This window comes from Haemaphysalis longicornis, unplaced genomic scaffold, assembly GCF_048455015.1.
Source record: "Haemaphysalis longicornis isolate Haplotype H1 unplaced genomic scaffold, Haemaphysalis longicornis Haplotype H1 scaffold_1, whole genome shotgun sequence".
Taxonomy (NCBI): domain Eukaryota; kingdom Metazoa; phylum Arthropoda; class Arachnida; order Ixodida; family Ixodidae; genus Haemaphysalis; species Haemaphysalis longicornis.
Window position 1 is genome coordinate 202,177,893 of NW_027526203.1, and position 17,112 is coordinate 202,195,004.

The 17,112-nt window shown below is 49.4% G+C and overlaps 1 protein-coding gene across 1 annotated transcript in view; it reads left to right on the forward strand.

Annotated features, from left to right (window-relative positions):
• The window catches only part of LOC144156445 (uncharacterized), a 63,401-nt gene that overhangs the window by 8,518 nt on the left and 37,771 nt on the right, over positions 1-17,112 (forward strand). The window contains exons 2-4 of the mRNA XM_077688376.1: positions 4,815-4,964; positions 11,660-11,722; positions 15,816-15,905. Coding sequence (XP_077544502.1) covers positions 4,815-4,964; positions 11,660-11,722; positions 15,816-15,905 — 303 coding nt within the window. The remainder of the gene's footprint in view (positions 1-4,814; positions 4,965-11,659; positions 11,723-15,815; positions 15,906-17,112) is intronic.

Here is a 17,112-nt window from a genome sequence, read left to right on the forward strand (position 1 = left end):
TTGTATTTTTAATGTTCCTGGCAATTGCCTGCTCGTTTGCGGCTAATTTTTTAGAGACATGTTTCTGCTACCGCTTGAAACTTTTTTTTAAACTTTATTTCAAATTTGTTTTAAGTGCCATGATGGCGAGTCAAGTTTGGAGAGGTATAGAGGCACATAAACGCAGCCGCTGTTTTCATAGTTTGTGAGTGTGAAGAACTATAGGGCAGCATCTCGATGCAGATAGGTAGACGACAGCAACAAACGAACAAGCATCGCAATGAATGATTTTTAGGGGCGGAGGCAGTTAAGGGCTGCGGCGGCTGTTGGCGACTCCTATCGTCGTCGTAATCGTCGCCTCATGTAGTCCCGGTACAAAAACCCGCTTCGTAACGCGTACTAAAAAACACTGGTACCCTCGTTCACGTCTCGAGAAAGAGAGCTTCGTGCTTCAAAGACGACACTTTTACAGCGAAGCTGTATACGTCTACCAACCAACGGTTTCTTCTCCGTTGAAAAAAACGCCAAGGCGCCAAGAATACACATATACACTGCATGCTTCGCCCCTCTCCGGGTTTCCCGTTATTGAAGATTGCCCGGGAGGTTTTCTTCAGCTTTAAAAAGGGCGTCATCTGAATTTATTTTATGTGCTATAATACTAGGCAAATTGAAGTATTGTTGTAGTAGATGGTAACCATGACGAATAAAAATTATTTGCTGCGCCAAATATTTTTAGACTTAAGCCTAAGCTGCCTAGTCTGCGAAAAACGCCCTTGTTCCTACCCGGCACAGTAAATGGCTTCCGCTTGAAAAATCAAATAGAACGCACTTGAATTCGCATGCGAATTGAACCCGGAACTACACAGTAAGAACCAAATGCTTCACCTCCGCGCTATCTAACCCTAGTTCCCCGTTGCCAGCGGTGGAACTGGGGTTCCACCGCTGGAGCATTTTTTGGCTCCAGGGCATTACTTGCTATTACTTCACAGACACCCACAGATGAGTATCACTGGATTGCTATCGAAAAATAATACTTTAGTGCGCATTGCGAGTTTCAGCAGAGCCAGTAGTGGAGTGGCGTCGCATTATTGCTTAATCTTTGCCTCACCACCATAACATCCCGTGTGCTGTGGTGCACCCTTTACAGGTAAGTCAGTGATGATGGCCTGGAAGGAAGCGCCAATCTCATAGCCAGACGTGCTAACGTTAGCTTCACCACCATAACCTCGTACGTGCCACCCCCTTTACAAACAAGTCGGTGACGGCATGTAGGGAAAGGCCGGTCTCATTGCCATGCATGCTAACGTTGGCTTCACCGTCATAACATCCTATGTGCCGTGGTGCACCCTTTGCAGGCATGTCGGGGATGATGGCCTGGCGGGAAGTATAGTCTCACAGCCATATTTCTAACGTTTCTTCTCCACCAAAACACCTATGTGCCAGGGTGCAACCTTTACATGCAAGGCGGTGACAGATGGCCTGGAGGGAAAGGATGTCTAATGGCAGGATATGCTAACATTTGCTTCACCACCATAACACCTCATGTGTCATGTTGCACCCTTTATCAGAACGTCGATTATAGATGGCCTGTAGGGATAGGCTGGTGTCATCGCCAGCTCGCCGGGAGCCAATAAATACTTGAACAAGCTAAAAATGATACGCACTGCAAGCATATGTGATAGCCGTTTTACATGAAATCACAACAAAAACAAAGCAGAGACCAACAAAAAATGGCGCAGCTTGCACTAGTGGTGCAACGGTGCAGAAACAGCAGAGCTGGAGGCCCCTCTTCCTTCGTCGGAGACCCAGCTGTTGCACCTGACATGGATTTCCGAACCTGCTGCTGAAAGTTCTCCATAACTGGCAGGCCCGGATTTATAGGCCTGTAGGCGTTCACGCCTCCCACAAAGTGGACCGCGTTAGCCCGCGCTGGAACCCGCGGCAACACGCTTCGCGAACTCGGCGTCTGTGCACTCCACTTCAGCCACGAACGCACGGGACCTGGCGAGGAGAACAGCACGCAAGAGATCATGCCATGAACGCTGGGCAGAGTGCTCTCGAAGTTCGAGCTGGCCGACGCCGGGTGCTTCTCGCGAGGCGCAAGCCCACGCGCAAGCCCGGCTGACGCCGGCTGCTCCTCACGATGCGCACGCTCACGTGCGCTCGGTATTTTTAAATGCGAATGCATTTATTAGCCGGGGGTTGTCTTGCTCCGTTGGCCGGCGTGCGCCTGCATTCCTCCAGCGCGAGCGCACGTGAGCGCGCGCCTCGTAGTTCTGCCTTCGTCGTCGTCGTCGTGCCGGGGGTTGTCTTGCTCCGCTGGCCGGCGTGCGCCTGCATTCCTCCAGCGCGATCGCACGTGAGCGCGCGCCTCGTAGTTCTGCCTTCGTCGTCGTCGTCGTCGTAGTCGTAAATGCGAATGCATTTCTTAGTCGAGGGTTGTCGTGCTCCGTCGGCGTGCGACCGCAGGTGTTATCTCTCCGCGCTCCTCCTCGCCCCTAGCAACAGTTGTGGCGCGCCTAGCAACCGGAGCAGGTGGTAGCTCGGGCGGGAGTAGCGGAGGGCAAGGGGAGAGGACGAGGGAACTTGATATCGCACGCCGTTGCCACGTCTCCCGTTCGAGACACGTCTCCGTACAAGGACTTGTACACCCTTGCCTACACCGGAGACGGAGTCTTTGTGGTGACCGTGTACCTCGCGCCCAACCTCGCTCGAGACGCCGTTGCCGCGCAGCTGGACGCGGCTATGGAAAGTGTGCGCGTGCGCTCCAAACCTTCTGACCCCATAGTCTTGGTTGGCGACTTCAACGTTGACGTGCGCAAGAAGAGTGGCGAGTGGCTGGTCGAGTACATGCAGACCAGGCACTCTATGCATTGTCTCTCTGCCGGCTTCGACACGTGCCCCACTACCATTCACGGGAGTTGCATTGATCTGGTCTTTACGCGAAACTGTGACGCGCGTATGCTTCTCAAAGACCCCTTGACCGTGCACTTTAGCGATCACAAGGCAGTGATTGTGGCCGTCAGGTAGAACGGTAACACAAACAGGTGCTGATGAATAAATGATTACGTTCACACTCTCGTGATTAATTACGCCATTACTCGCAACACACTCATCGGTGCACCCAATGCATTCGCATTTCTGCACGATTCCCTTCGGGGAGGTGCGGGGGAATTTTTTCTTGGTATTTTCTTTTTTTTTTTTTTTTACTAAAAGTTAAACACCTCTGCTGTTAACATGTAACTTATTCAGTGCGCCAATGACGGATTTCCCCTCAATGCTGAAATAATTGCAGCTTTCACCGCGCTTCAAAGCACCAGCAAAACAGAGGAAGTGTTTATGAGCCCCGCTGTAGGGCCCCTAGGAAAACGATACCTTATAATGCGAAAGCCCTGAGTGCTCCATTGTTCGAGAAACCGGCCTTGTTTGTGGCATATTTGTTGTTCTATAAGGGAAACGAACGCTGTTGTGCGGAGGTAATAAAAACAAGCTTGAGATCACATGGGAATTGAATGCAAGTCCCTGGAGTAGGAGCAAAGTCCGTTACCACCGCGCTACCTCAGTATGTTTTCAGCGGCGGAACAAGAGCTTTTCTAGTGCGTGCTCCGCGACAGGTGAACGTGACGACAGAGAAGTGGAACACCTGCTTGCTAGCCACGGAGAGCTCTACCTCTGTGGAAGCTGTGTCGTGAAGTGCCACTAGTCTGCCTGTCAAAGTATTTCACCCCAAAAGACGGACAATTAAAAGTGAAGGTGCGCAAAAACGATGTAGCAGTAAAGAGGTCGTTGATGAGTATGGTCAAGGGAAAAAACATTTCTTTAGCCCCAAATGCACATAGGCAGACTTAAACGACGCTAAGAACTTTTTATTTTGCATAGGAGCAGAACAACACACCAGAAAACCCGCCACTGCCACGGAGCGAAAATTCCAATGGCTTACTGCAAAAGCCCTCTGGTACAAAAACAACTCCCGCTGCACCTGATACACCTCCAATAAAAAAGCGATGATTCTCAAAAAAATGCTCTTAATCACAAATCCTACCTAATCAGAGAATTCGATAGATTTCTCTGAATTTGGTGAAATAACACCCACCACACTCCATCCCATAACACATTTTTTATATAAAAATGGCCAAAAACAAGTACAAAAACTCTTACAACTCCCTGAAAAGTCTATGTCATCAAACGTGTGCTCATGAAATCGATGAAGAACTCTCCTCAGACGTAAAAAAGCTTCCACCTAGGTTCAGGAGTTTGAGGTACACCCATTTGATTTAGTATAAGGACGGCAGTGGAGAAGCAGAAAACTTGCATTCGAACTCATTTCTGCTTAGCGCGTATAACGGCCTGGTCACGGGCACCGTGCTTGCTTCAGACCATCAACATGAAGCTTAGGTTTGTATTCACTAGAATTGTACGTACAACTAAAGCGCACCCAAACTTTGCAGATGCGTCTTTCAATTTTGACTGCGCACGGTTAGAGTAGAGTAAGCGGCGCTTGTCTGTTGCCCACAAAGATGACGCCCTGTCCTCGTCAATTTCGGGTTTGCTTTTAACAGGTTCAGATTATTCACACAGGCTGGTAGGGGACGCCGCCTGGTGTCATCGGACGAGTGCCGGAAAAGCCTGGCGTCGCATCCCTAACTACCTTCTTCTTAATATCTGGTTTTAGTGCAGCTTACGTTAACTTGAAATACTTCTCTATCCGTCAAGACAACCGTTTTATTGAAGCAAAATCGTTCGAACATAACTACTGCCGCGCCCTCCGGAACGTTGCTGTGGGGTCGCGAAGCTCAAAGTATGAGCACACAGTAAACTTCGTGCTTTTGTCGCAGGCAATCAGCAATGGCTGTCACCCGCTGTTCTTCGCGCTGCCGGTCCTGGTGGGCGCCTCGACGTCGGTCATCTTCCCAATGGGCTCCATGGCACTGGCGCTGATGAACAGTGTCACCAACATAGGAGCGAGGGACATGGTACGCCTAACAGTGACTCTATAAATTAAGAAGGCTCTTTTCTCTGGTTCAGGCTACAGACCACAACAAAGGAAGAAGTTCGTGTAACAGAAGAGAGGGGCTAGTAGACAAAGATTGGTATTTATTTCCCTCCGATCCCACTCAAAAATGAACAAGCTTTGTTTCCGCATTAAGATAACCACTTCGCAGATTTGAAGGGGGAAGCTCAAGCTTTGCGCAGATTATATAGGTTCTTGATAGAAAGCTGAAGCTGTGCACGACAGTCATCATTTTTTTTTTTAATCCTGCAACGAAATCAGTGTTGGACATTGTCTTCAAGGAACTCTTTTATTTGCAGTAATATACACAGGTTCTTGCACAGAAGCCAGAAATGAACATTTGAAAACGTTGCCACTTGTGCACTGTGCGTGTAACAAATCAACACCTGTTGAAATAATTTCTTCCCCTGTTGCACTCGGAAAACAGTTGCTTGCGTTCGGTTTTGTAGGAACTAATTTGGAAAACATGCGTCTCAAATTGGCAAAGAAAGCATCAAAGACACAATATATTGACCAGTATTACTGATAACAAATTGTTCAACGGGACTCTGTTCACAAAGTACGCTGCGTGGCTCACGTGTGGTGCTACAGCATGATTTCATCGAGCAAACAGCAATGCTCAAGGTCCGCGCAAAAGCTATACAGTGAAACCTCGTTAATTTGAACTTCAAAAATTCGAAATAATGGATAATTTGAACTCAAAGATTTGGTCCGGCCAGGTTTTCATAGAAGCGTATCTATTGCAAAGCCCGTTAATTCGAACCTGGGTAGGTTCCGCCACGGATAAATTGAACTACGCGCCACCGCACCACTAGCTTGGGGCCTGGCGCACGGGCTGAGAAATAGCCCCGCTCCCAAGGTTGCATTGCATCGGGAAGGGAGAGGACAACGGAAAGAGAAGTTTAATCGGGTAAAAGAAATCTAAAACCCCCTGACGGACGTTTGGAAGAAGTTTCTTTGCGGACTACGCCGATGTGGACATGGGTTCAGGGTTTGGGGCGTGCTGACAGATCGCATCATTTCTGAGGTCAGAAGCGTTGAACCTGTCGCTTCCAGGACTGCCGACGAAGCACAAGTGCGGAAGTGCTCCGAAGTAAGGTCCGGATGGAATACCGCCCGTCTCTTCTAAAGTTTTGGAGCACGCGAAAAAATGGCCTTCCGCTACACATGCCATCGTTAAAGCAAAAAGTGCTGGCTTTCGCCTTCAAGAATATAAGGCAGGCTTCAGTCGGTACATTTTTCAAGCATTCAGTGCAGACATGCACTACTGCTCCACAATTGATTGCACTGTCGTGATAAATTGAAATACGAACAACTGAGCGCTTGGCTTTCAGTGCATGCCGCGCAGTGCGAGCAAGTTACGAGAGTCTGTGTCCAACCTTGATATGAAAAGACCATCGTTCGGTGTTTCAGCATTTTGTTTTTTCTTCCCACCGCGTTCGGCGCCCGCTTACGCAAGCGTTATCTAACTTTGTTGCTGTGAGGAGTGAGAACGGCGCATGCTGCCATATTCCTTTATTTTTTATTTCTTGCTGCGCGCCCAACGGACGATGGAAATACGAGGGTCTTTCCATATCAAAGTCGGTCATGAACTCTCGTAACTTGTTTCTATGCGCATACGCCACCCGTCACCACGATACGCGGAATCTACAGAAAGCTCCGTTGTTCGTATTTCAATTTATCACGATAGTACGTCTTTTGTACTCCACTTTTGTTAGTTCGAAATTTTATTAATTCGAAATGAGGTGGCGTCCCCAGGCAGTTAAAATCAGCGAGGTTTTAGTGTGTTACCTTCTTGTGTTGAGCACGTAATGACTTTAGCCACACTCAGCTCAGCTGCGCGAGAACGCGCGTTGAAGTTTTTGCCGCAGACTTCATAAAAAAAAAGGGCAACTGCTGTCAGTAGTGGGATTCGAACCGACGGCATACGGGTTTCGAAGTGGACGCAATCTTCACTGCGCCCAAATTCTATTGCTCATTTTGTACACTTAGTTAAAGAACCCCAGGTGGTCAAAATTAATCCGTAGCCCTCCACTACGGCGCGCCTCATCGCCTGCGTTGCGTCGGCGCGTTAAATCCTACAATCAATCAATCACTTTTGTACACTTTTGTAGAGCATTTCTCTGTGCTGCGACAAATCCACAAGCGTCGTAGTAATTCACCATAGATAGGTGATTTTGTTTACATTGAGAGAGCGTTTTTTCACTTATGACAACAATAAATGTTCCACGCTGTGTGATCAAACAATTCCATTCGTCTAATGATGCTGAACATGCTTCTATTAATCTCTCCATGTTCGGGACGCTGTTAAGCTCATCTGGTGGAAAAGAAAAAAACGTGTCTGAGCGAGCCACAGCACAGGAATTACCATAACGTTGTCCCGTGCACTCGACACACGCACCCTTAACTCGGCTCACAAGCCTCCCATATCTCGCATTGTCAACTTCGAGGCTGTCAAGGCGATGAAAAGAAGATTAGAATGTTCGGGGACTAACAGCAGAGGGGGGGAATATTTTCTAGAACAGCTACCACTTGTAACAGAAAAAAATAAGCATTTGTGCTTGCCCTAAGGGCAGCGCTAGTATTAAAAAGGGTATAAAACATACATATATTAGTTTTTAGATGCGAAGCATCTCATGCTCGGGGCTGTGTGCCTCCCTCCCTCATTGTCCGCCGTCCGCACTCTACTGCGCATGCGCGTCTCTTCAGCCCCGTCAGCGTTTGGGCTGACGTCAGCGCAGTCCACTATAAAAAGAAATAGTAAGGTGGCACCTGGTTTCAATCCCACGACTCTCTGGCCGCAACGGGAGGTACGTGGCGCTCTTCCCACTGTGCTACAAACCGAGACGGGAGCATGTGCTACGAACGCGCCTTATGTCCTCCACTCATTCAAACACTTCAGTCGACCCCATGGCTGCTTCGCATACTACTCAGGGTTCCCCTACGGGAAGATGGTGTAATTTTTTTTGTAAGATGACACACCATTACCCATCTACAAAAAGGATAGCATTACTAATCATCATCATCATAATCGTAATCGTCGTTGTCGTTGTCGTTCTTAAGCCATCCGCTATCAGTCGTGCTCATCAAACGTCCGCGGAAATACGTCATCACTGACACCCGGAAGCGACGACTAAGGCTGCCAGTTGCGGGGGCTCACATGAATCTGGAATATGTTGCCGGCCGAGGCGGCCGATTTTCTGGTGGAGCCGAAAAGCAAAAACGCCCGTGTGATCGAGATTTCGGCGCACGAAAAGATCCCCAGGTGATCAACATGAATCCGAAGCCCTCCACGACGGCGCTTGCGCTGCTGAACACGATGCCGCGGGTTCGATTCCCGACCACCGCGGCCGCTTTTGTGATGGAGGCGAAAAGCTTTTAAAAACGTCCGTGTTTACGAGATTTCGTTGCACGTTAAAGATTCCCAGGTGGCCAAAATTAATCCGCAGCCCTCCACTACGGCGCACCTCATCGCCTGCGTTGCGTCGGCGCGTTAAATCCTACAATCAATCAATCTGGAATATAGCGCAGCGACAACTGATGTGTCGAAAGGAGGACAATGATACCACAGCTGAGACGAAAGATAGGATGCGCATTTTGAGCAGGTGCCGTGCTTGCGCAGTGAAGTTCGTTCTACGCTTTGTCGGTGGTAGCATTCACGGCAGACACGGTCGCCAGCCGTTCCCGCAACTGACACCATCGCAGCAAAGCGCCCCTCCAGAGGAAGTTTAAAAATTCAAATCTTGGGTAATTTACGTACCGAAGCCGCAATTGGGATATGAGGCGGGCCGTAGTCGAGGGCTCCGAATAATTTAAATTACCTGCAAGGGGCCTTTAACGGGTACAGAAATATCGAAACCCGGGCATTTTAGTTTTCTGCTTTCATCAGAATAACGGCCACCGCACCCGGGAATCGAACCGACGTCCCTGGGCTCAGCAGCGGAAGGCACACTGAGCAACCGCGGCATGTTTCCGACTGAAACTAATGCCGGCACTACATTAGGTTACCAACTAAAACAGGGGGCAAAAGATTAACGCCATTCTCTCAAAAATCCAATGAAGGCATAGATTAAAACCCCAGTATGTAACGTCTAGTAACAGGAATTTTAAAAGTACTTTTAGATACTCCCACGGTTCCATCTCTGCCGCAAGCTCTGCTTGGAAAACGACAGACGGCGTCACGCGGTCAAGTTCAAAATAACCTTAGAAATAGGTGCGGATGTTCTCCCAGAGAAAAGTAACGTAACAATGGTCTGCATTGGTCTAGAGACAAGCGGTAAAGCCGGTTTTACAATCGCCAAAATAAAGAAAATCTTTAACAAAATCCCTACATTTTGAAACGCCTAACCAAGAGAACAGAGGAACGTCCGTGTGCTGAGATTTTGACACACGTCAAAGATCCTCAGGTGGTCAAAATTAATGCGAATACCCCACTACGGCGCGCCTCATAGCTACGTGTTGCTTCAGCACGTTGAACGCAAAAATCAAAATCGATCAAGAGAAGAGAAGGAATGAGAAAGAAACGACGACTAATGCAGCCCCTGATCATGAGCCGGAAATCTGAGCCTATACTGTACTACAAACTTACCCGCACCGAATAAAACCATTAAACACCATCATCTGGAGAGCATCTAAAGCGGCCCTCAACTTGCAATGTTTACAGTGGCACGACCTGACAACCCATGGACCCCAGGGGTAACAAAATAGATTACCGGAGACGCGTCTAGGAGAAGGAGAAGGCCATTAAGCAAACGGAGGGACGAAATAAGAAGATTTGTAGGCAAAGAATGGACTCGGGAAGCGCACATCAGGAGCGGGAGAAGGTCAATGCGAGAGGCCTTCGTCCTGCAGTGAACCTAAATATGCTGCTGTGGTTGTGGATGACGACGATGAATAAGCACTCAAATTGGCTCTTTATAACGCCTTTGAAGATATCAGAGAAACCACTCTCCTGGTACCAAGGCAGCGGCTGGGAACACAAAATCAGGACGGGCCATCATATGGAGACAGGAACCCCCTTCCCATCCTCACCAATTGTGCTTCTTTTCTGAATTTTCGGTGGCCTAAAACTGCGAGATTTTCGAAGAAACCTCAACCTGAACGGTGGGGTTGAGATTAAGGTGAGGTCGAAAAGCTGGTATTTTGGGGTGAGGTGAAAATATTGTGGGGTAGTTTACCAATATCAGCTCACAACATTACTAGAAGAGTCCTCTCTAGGTAAGGTCCGAACTGTGTGCAAGTGGACCGTTGGGTACGGAAGATACCAATTACAAGCGGTTGGGGACATTAAGGACAGCCCTCGAACAGCATAAGTATCACAATGCCGTTGTGTCCGCGTCATTTTTTTGCGTCATGTTCCGGTGAGCTGTGCCGGAACAATGTCAAAGTACCAACTAGCCCACCAGTCAACACTCGCGTGCACATGTTCTCCGCCCCCTCTCCCATCATCTTCTACCACCACCGTGGCCACTTCGCGCATCATTTCTGTCAGCCCTTGATGAGTACCCAAATAGTTAATGCTTTCAAATTGCTGTGCCCAGCCAAAATTGCCAGAATTCCAATTTTACCTATGGCATAAGCGAAAATCGCTAGGGCATGCATCAGGGAATATCTTATAAAAAAAAATTCCCCCGCACCTCCCCGAAGGGAATCGTGCAGAAATGCGAACGCATTGGGTGCACCGATGAGTGTGTTGCGAGTAATGGCGAGAGTGTGAACGTAATCATTTATTCATCAGCACCTGTTTGTGTTATCGTTGTACCTGACGGCCACAATCACTGCCTTGTGATCGCTAAAGTGCACGGTCAAAGGGTCTTTAAGAAGCATACGCGCGTCACAGTTTCGCGTAAAGACCAGATCAATGCAACTCCCGTGCCTGGTCTGCATGTACTCGACCAGCCACTCGCCACTCTTCTTGCGCACGTCAACGTTGAAGTCGCCAACCAAAACTATGGGGTCAGAGGGTTTGGAGCGCACGCGCACACTTTCCATAGCCGCGTCCAGCTGCGCGGCAACGGCGTCTCGAGCGAGGTTGGGCGCGACGTACACGGTCACCACAAATCTCCGTCTCCGGCGTAGGCAAGGGTGTACAAGTCCTTGTACGGAGACGTGTCTCGAACGGGAGACGGGGCAACGGAGTGCGATATCAAGTTCCCATACACGTTAGACGCGAGACTAACACTGCAGTACTCGCCGTCCTTGCCGCTTCGAGCAAACTAGTACAGCTCGCTTCAAGCGCATGCGTTCGGCATTGAGCGCGGAGAGATAACACCTGCGGGCGCACGCCGACGGAGCACGACAACCCCCGACTAAGAAATGCATTCGCATTTACGACGACGACGACGACGAAGGCAGAACTACGGGGCGCGTGCTCACGTGCGCTCGCGCTGGAGGAATGCAGGCGCACGCCGCTCGATGGACGCAAGACAACCCCCGACTAATAAATGCATTCGCATTTAAAACTACAGTCCATCAACCTTCCATTTAGAACTGGAGACGCTGACACAGTGGCACGTGCAGGAAAGTACCTAGTGTCGCTAGGCAGAAAACCATCCTGTACTTGTATTTCTTACTGCCTGTGTAATGTATGTTTCTTCTCTAAACGTGACTGCTTGTCGATTAGTGGGCACGAAGGGTGCTCAAAATTCTACTGCCAATCCCATGTCGCAGATGGCGGCTGGCCTCATTACGAAGCTGGCGTCCGTCAGCATCGTGGTGCTTCTGGTGAACACAGTGGGGTACTTCATTTTTGATTGGAAGGTGGCTCCCAAGTGGCTGGACGCGGCAACTGGCAGCACGAACCATACGAAGTGGAACGACCCTTTGCCTCTTTGATGCTCCCGGGCTACCTCAACGCATGCCGTTGGTCATCAACAAGCTCAAGCACATCAGTAGTTTAAAATAGATTATGATAAATAATTCATAATATATGTAAGCTGAAGATTCAGGCGACCTCAATGTTGAAAAACTGCATTCTCGTTTCATCCCGTCCACATTGCGACTACCCCCATGTGTGCGTGCGTGTGTTCAAGGCAGAGTTCAGCGAACTTCAAAACGTGTTTTGTTGCGGCGGTAGGGGGACAAGCAGCAATCACTTGAGCGTAAAACGACTCGAAAATATTGAACGTCATGAGAGGCTATCAAACGGTTGTCAGCACAGATTTTCTACGCATTTTTTGAACGCCCTGATCATCATCGGCTTGTTGATGTCCCTACAGGACGAAGGCATCCGCCCATAGGCTCCAGAGAATGTTACTCTCCGGTCTTCATACCCATTCTTAGTCATGAAATTTTCCCATCGCATGTTATATTCTTGACATAGGCCACAGGCCGTAAATACGAACTTATGATAAATAGGTAAAGGTCCCTATCGCAGGAAGGAGGGGAAGAACTTGCAATTGGTCGCAACCGCGCAACGCCTGGCAACGTTTATACGCACGAAGTTTCGCCCATTTGGGAGTAAAAATAGTGATGACGATGATGGCAATGCTCTAAAAGTGCCTCCCAGTCCATCCATTCGCCGATAGGGTTCGTGCACGCGAAAAAACTGCCGCACGCCTACGCGCAACAATTAGAAGCGATGCACAGAGCGATTGTCAAGAAACCGCTCAAGCAAGCGCAAATTTCAGACTGTCGTAAGCGTACCTCAAGAATTTTCTGGCTATTTATGTACCCCTAATACAGTGTTTTTTAGCGCGGCTCGCGGTGTTCGACCCTGTTGTCAGTTGTTCGACGCATTGCGGATGCGTAAATAAGAACATGCACAAAGATATACGCACGTTCTTTTTTACGCATGTTCTTTTTATAGGATTTTTTGGATTTTTCTAATGTCGTCATAAGTGGATTGCACTGTATATTGTGCGAGAATCAACCTTGTGGGGTTTATAGAGGGTTAAAGTAGGTAGGTTACTTTCCCCATGTAATTCCAAAACCGGCGACGAGAGATACTAATCAGTCTTTGTCTTCTCGTTTCGTCCAGCTAGCAAGCTATCTCCCACCCCGCGGCTGCGCGCTGTACCGCGCCAGCAGCGGCGGGCTGTGACTTGACGGAACAAATGAAGCGAGTGGTGTTTTCGCTCATTGACATTTAGTACTAAATAATAAACATTCAAAGAGCATGCAGGCTAGCTGGTTGACGGCGAGGATTTAGTTCCTCGCCCGGGCAATTTAAGGGAATCGAGAGGTTCGACTCACCGCGACAGCAGTCATCTCCGGGGCACCTCAGCGCGCTCGCGTTTGCCTCACTGGGACGCCGATGGCAGCCTTTAGCGCCTTCCTTTTCGCCCGGTCCTCGAAGGAAGGAGGTCACCAAGCGCGTCCTGCCGCCTCGCTTCCCGAGCTCCAACCTCCCACCGCTTGCATCCCGCGCGCTCTCGCCGGCCACAAGACACTCCTTCGTCGAGAAGGTAGATCCCCCTCGCCGACGTCTCGCCAAGCAAGTCGCCGCGAGGAGCAAGCAGTGCGGCAAAGCCGAACGAAAGGAAACGCGCTAACGTCGCGTTCCCACAACCTATTGCGGAATTTTTAGTTTTTTTTAATTGTTTTGTATACTTCTAAAATAACATCATCAACGGTCATTCAGACTGTTGCAAGGGTCCTAGCACCCCCGTTATTCAAATTTTCAAAATTCTACTGAATGAGGAAGAAGAGGAAAGAGAGAACACGCGATCGCGTGCCTGCTTCGCCATCTCTCCGTCGTATTCCTTAGAATGATCCCGATTGTTCAGAAGCTCTCCAACTGTCAAAAACCCAACCTCAACAGAACCACTCGCACACAAAGCATTTGATCACACAGCCGCGCTAAGTCGCAACAATACTGGCATTCGAATCAACTGGTCGCCCGTCCATGAGGAGTCCTCAACGGGAAATCAGGCAGCTCACACGGCTGAACACTGGAGTTAAAGGTTACGAAAAAGTTCCCACCTCGGCGTCCACGCACCCTGCGGCCTCTTCAACGCCAGTGATTCAAATTATTAGATACAAAAAAGACAAGAAAAGCCACCTAAAAAATCTTATCCTACCCGGCTATCCTACGTCTCTGCCTGAACTCTCCAATCTGCGACAGTCTTTGTCTATAAATACATCGCCAACGCCAGCTATAACCGTGAAGCTCAGGCGATGGTATGCCCTTCTACCGACGCCTAAATGCCCTCACTGTTCCCATGCCACCAAAGCCAGTCTCCACCACCTCATCTGGCTCTGTCCCAATTTCGCAAGCGCACATTCGCACCCCCTAATAATGACCCCTCAATTCCATAAGCCCACTGTAATACCCCTACCCTCACACTCGTAGCACAACTCTCGATGAACAGCTGTCTTGCACAAATACAGGGTGGTGCTAGGATAAGTGAAACACTTCAAAATATCTTCCTGAGCGAACCGCCGCTGCGTTCGTGCTCAAACTACACAGGAAGGTCGCATCTTGTGGTCGTTTTTGTTTGACCCCAGGAACAACGACAGTACTTACCTGTTTATTCTGAAAATAAATAAAAACGATTTTCGCCTATGGGAAAATGGCGGCCGATTTGGGCGTGCGAGCCAGCACAAGCTGATATTGGAACGAAGACGCCACCTGGGGTATGCATGGCGAAACGGGCGATACGTATTCACTCTGCTTCCACGGCAGGAAGGAGCCAAATAGGGTAGCAGAGGATCAGAAAACGTTAGAGCAGATTTTTTGATCGTCTGCAACGTCATTTGGCTTCTTCCACGGAAGGATCCAAATGACGTAGCAGACGATCATAAAACGTAAAAGCAGGTGAGAAAACAAATTAAGCGTTTATTGACAACGATTAACCGTGGGATGATGATGATGAACAAACGTTTGTTATAGAGGAAAGGGGTAACGGAAGGGGGTGTGGTCAGCCTCCGATGTCCAGGAGGCCGCGAGAGGACGCCACCGTCACCGCCCGGTCGACCAGCACAGCTTGATCTTCAGGGTCGGAGCTGGTCAGCAACCTCTCCCACTGCTCACGGGAAGGGGTGGGGGTCAGTCGGGGAGGTAAGGGTGGAGAGTGCGGGCATTCAATGACACGATGGAAAGTGTCTAGTGGGGTATTACATGGTTGAAAGGTGTCCGGGTAGAGCATTTGAGCAATGTGGTGAAGTCGTGTGCAGTTGTAGTAAGTATCTCTTTGTAGGCGTCGCCAGGTGTGTGCTTGGGTGTGCGTGAGGGAGGGGTGTGGCGGAGGATATTTGTAGCGGAGGTGCCTGTAGTGGGTGAGAATCGCTTCAGTGGTGGTCAGGGGGTCGGTTGTGATGTATTCCGTGACTGACCATTCGGATGCTGAGAATACCCGGTTGTGCATCTCGTGGGCTGCAGCATGGGCTGCTTCATTCCCCAGCAGGCCGGTGTGAGCAGGGGTCCATATTATTGTTATGAATTGTTGAGGGGGAAGCTTTTGCAGAAGGAGAATAGCTGCGAGAGGAGATTGTCCACGACTGTAGTGTAGGCATGCCTGGAGAAAGTCCGTAACAATCGTGAGGGGGTGTTCACTGCGGTGCGTGGTAGCGGCATGAGGTATGGCGATGGATTCAGCGGTAGTCGAGGAGATTCCGCGATACGTGGCAGCAGTCACCGTGGTAGCCGTAGAGTCGAGAACCACAATTGTGGTACGCCGGTCATGGTGAGTACACGCAATATCTGTATATCGGACGTGTGGATCCCTGTCAAGTCTTCTTTGTAGCGTTCGGACACGACCTAGTCTTCTGCCCCTGTTGTTACTTGGGTGCAGTGCCTCGGGATTGGGGCGACGTGAATTCGTTGACGCACAGAAATGGGGATTGGGTGGGGCGTGTCCTGAGCTTTTGGGGTGTCATGTCCCAGAAGACCGAGCAGGTGTCGCCCTGCTGGAGTAAGTTGAAGGCGATGGATTTGAGTCGTGCGCTGTGCTTCAAGAAGCTCCGCAACGCTATTGTGAGTACCCAATTCGAGGAGTTTTTGTGTGGGCGTAAAGGTTGGCAGATGAAGGGCCGTTTTGTAGGCTCTCCGTACTAATATGTCAAGTTTTCTCAGTTCAGCGGGTTTGAGTGCAACATACGGTGTCCCATAGGTAATGCGACTTCCGTACTAATATGTCAAGTTTTCTCAGTTCAGCGGGTTTGAGTGCAACATACGGTGTCCCATAGGTAATGCGACTTAGTGGCAGAGCTTGTATGAGCTTGCAGGATTCATTCTCTTTTAGCCCTACATGTTGGTGGCTTACTCCTTGTATTAGACGAGTAATCTGGGCGCATGTTTTGTTGAGTTGAGGGATAAGGGCGGTACCAGAGCCATCGTGATGGAAAGGAACGCCGAGAATACGTAAAGTAGGCACTTGGAGAATAGAAGTGTTTTGGATTTTCAGATTAGGGTTCATAGGGGGTTCGGAGGTCTACCTCGTGTGCGCGAGCGAAGCATCAGTACTGCAAACTTCTCGGCTTGACAGCGAAGCCCTCGTGGTATGAGATACTTATTGCAGGTGTTTATGACTTGCTGCAGGGTGTCTTGTTGGGCTCCGACTGACCCTTGAGTTGTCCACAGCGTGATGTCGTCGGCATAGAAGGCGCGGTGAAGGTCTGGGATGTGGTCGAGCTCTACGGGTAGAGGAAGTAAAGCAATATTAAAGAGGAGGGGTTAAATTACGGCGCCTTGGGGTGTGCCGCGCGCAGGCATGTCAAAAAGGGGGGTCGAGTGCGGGCCGAGTCGAAGTGTAGCTGTTCGGTTGTGGAGGAAAGCCTTGACATAGTTGAACGTTCGATGGCCGCAGTTTCTAGCGGCAAGATTGTCCAGAATTGCCGAATGGTAAACGTTATCAAATGCTCCCTGCACGTCGAGAGTCATGATCATTTTTGGATGGCTGCGGCTAAGGGTCTGAATTACCTGCTCTTTGAGTTGTAGCAGCACGTCTTGAGTAGATAACCCGGTACGAAAGCCAAACATGGGGTTGGGATATTATCCGGTTGTTTCGAAGTGCGTGGTTAGACGTCTACGAACCAACTGCTCAAAAATTTTGCCTACACAAGACGTAAGAGAGATAGTTCGGAGATTGTTAAGTCCTAGGGGTTTGTGGGGTTTTGGTGTGAGGATGATATCCGATCTTTTCCACTGTTCAGGCAGAGTTCCGGCTTCGCAATGTTGGCTG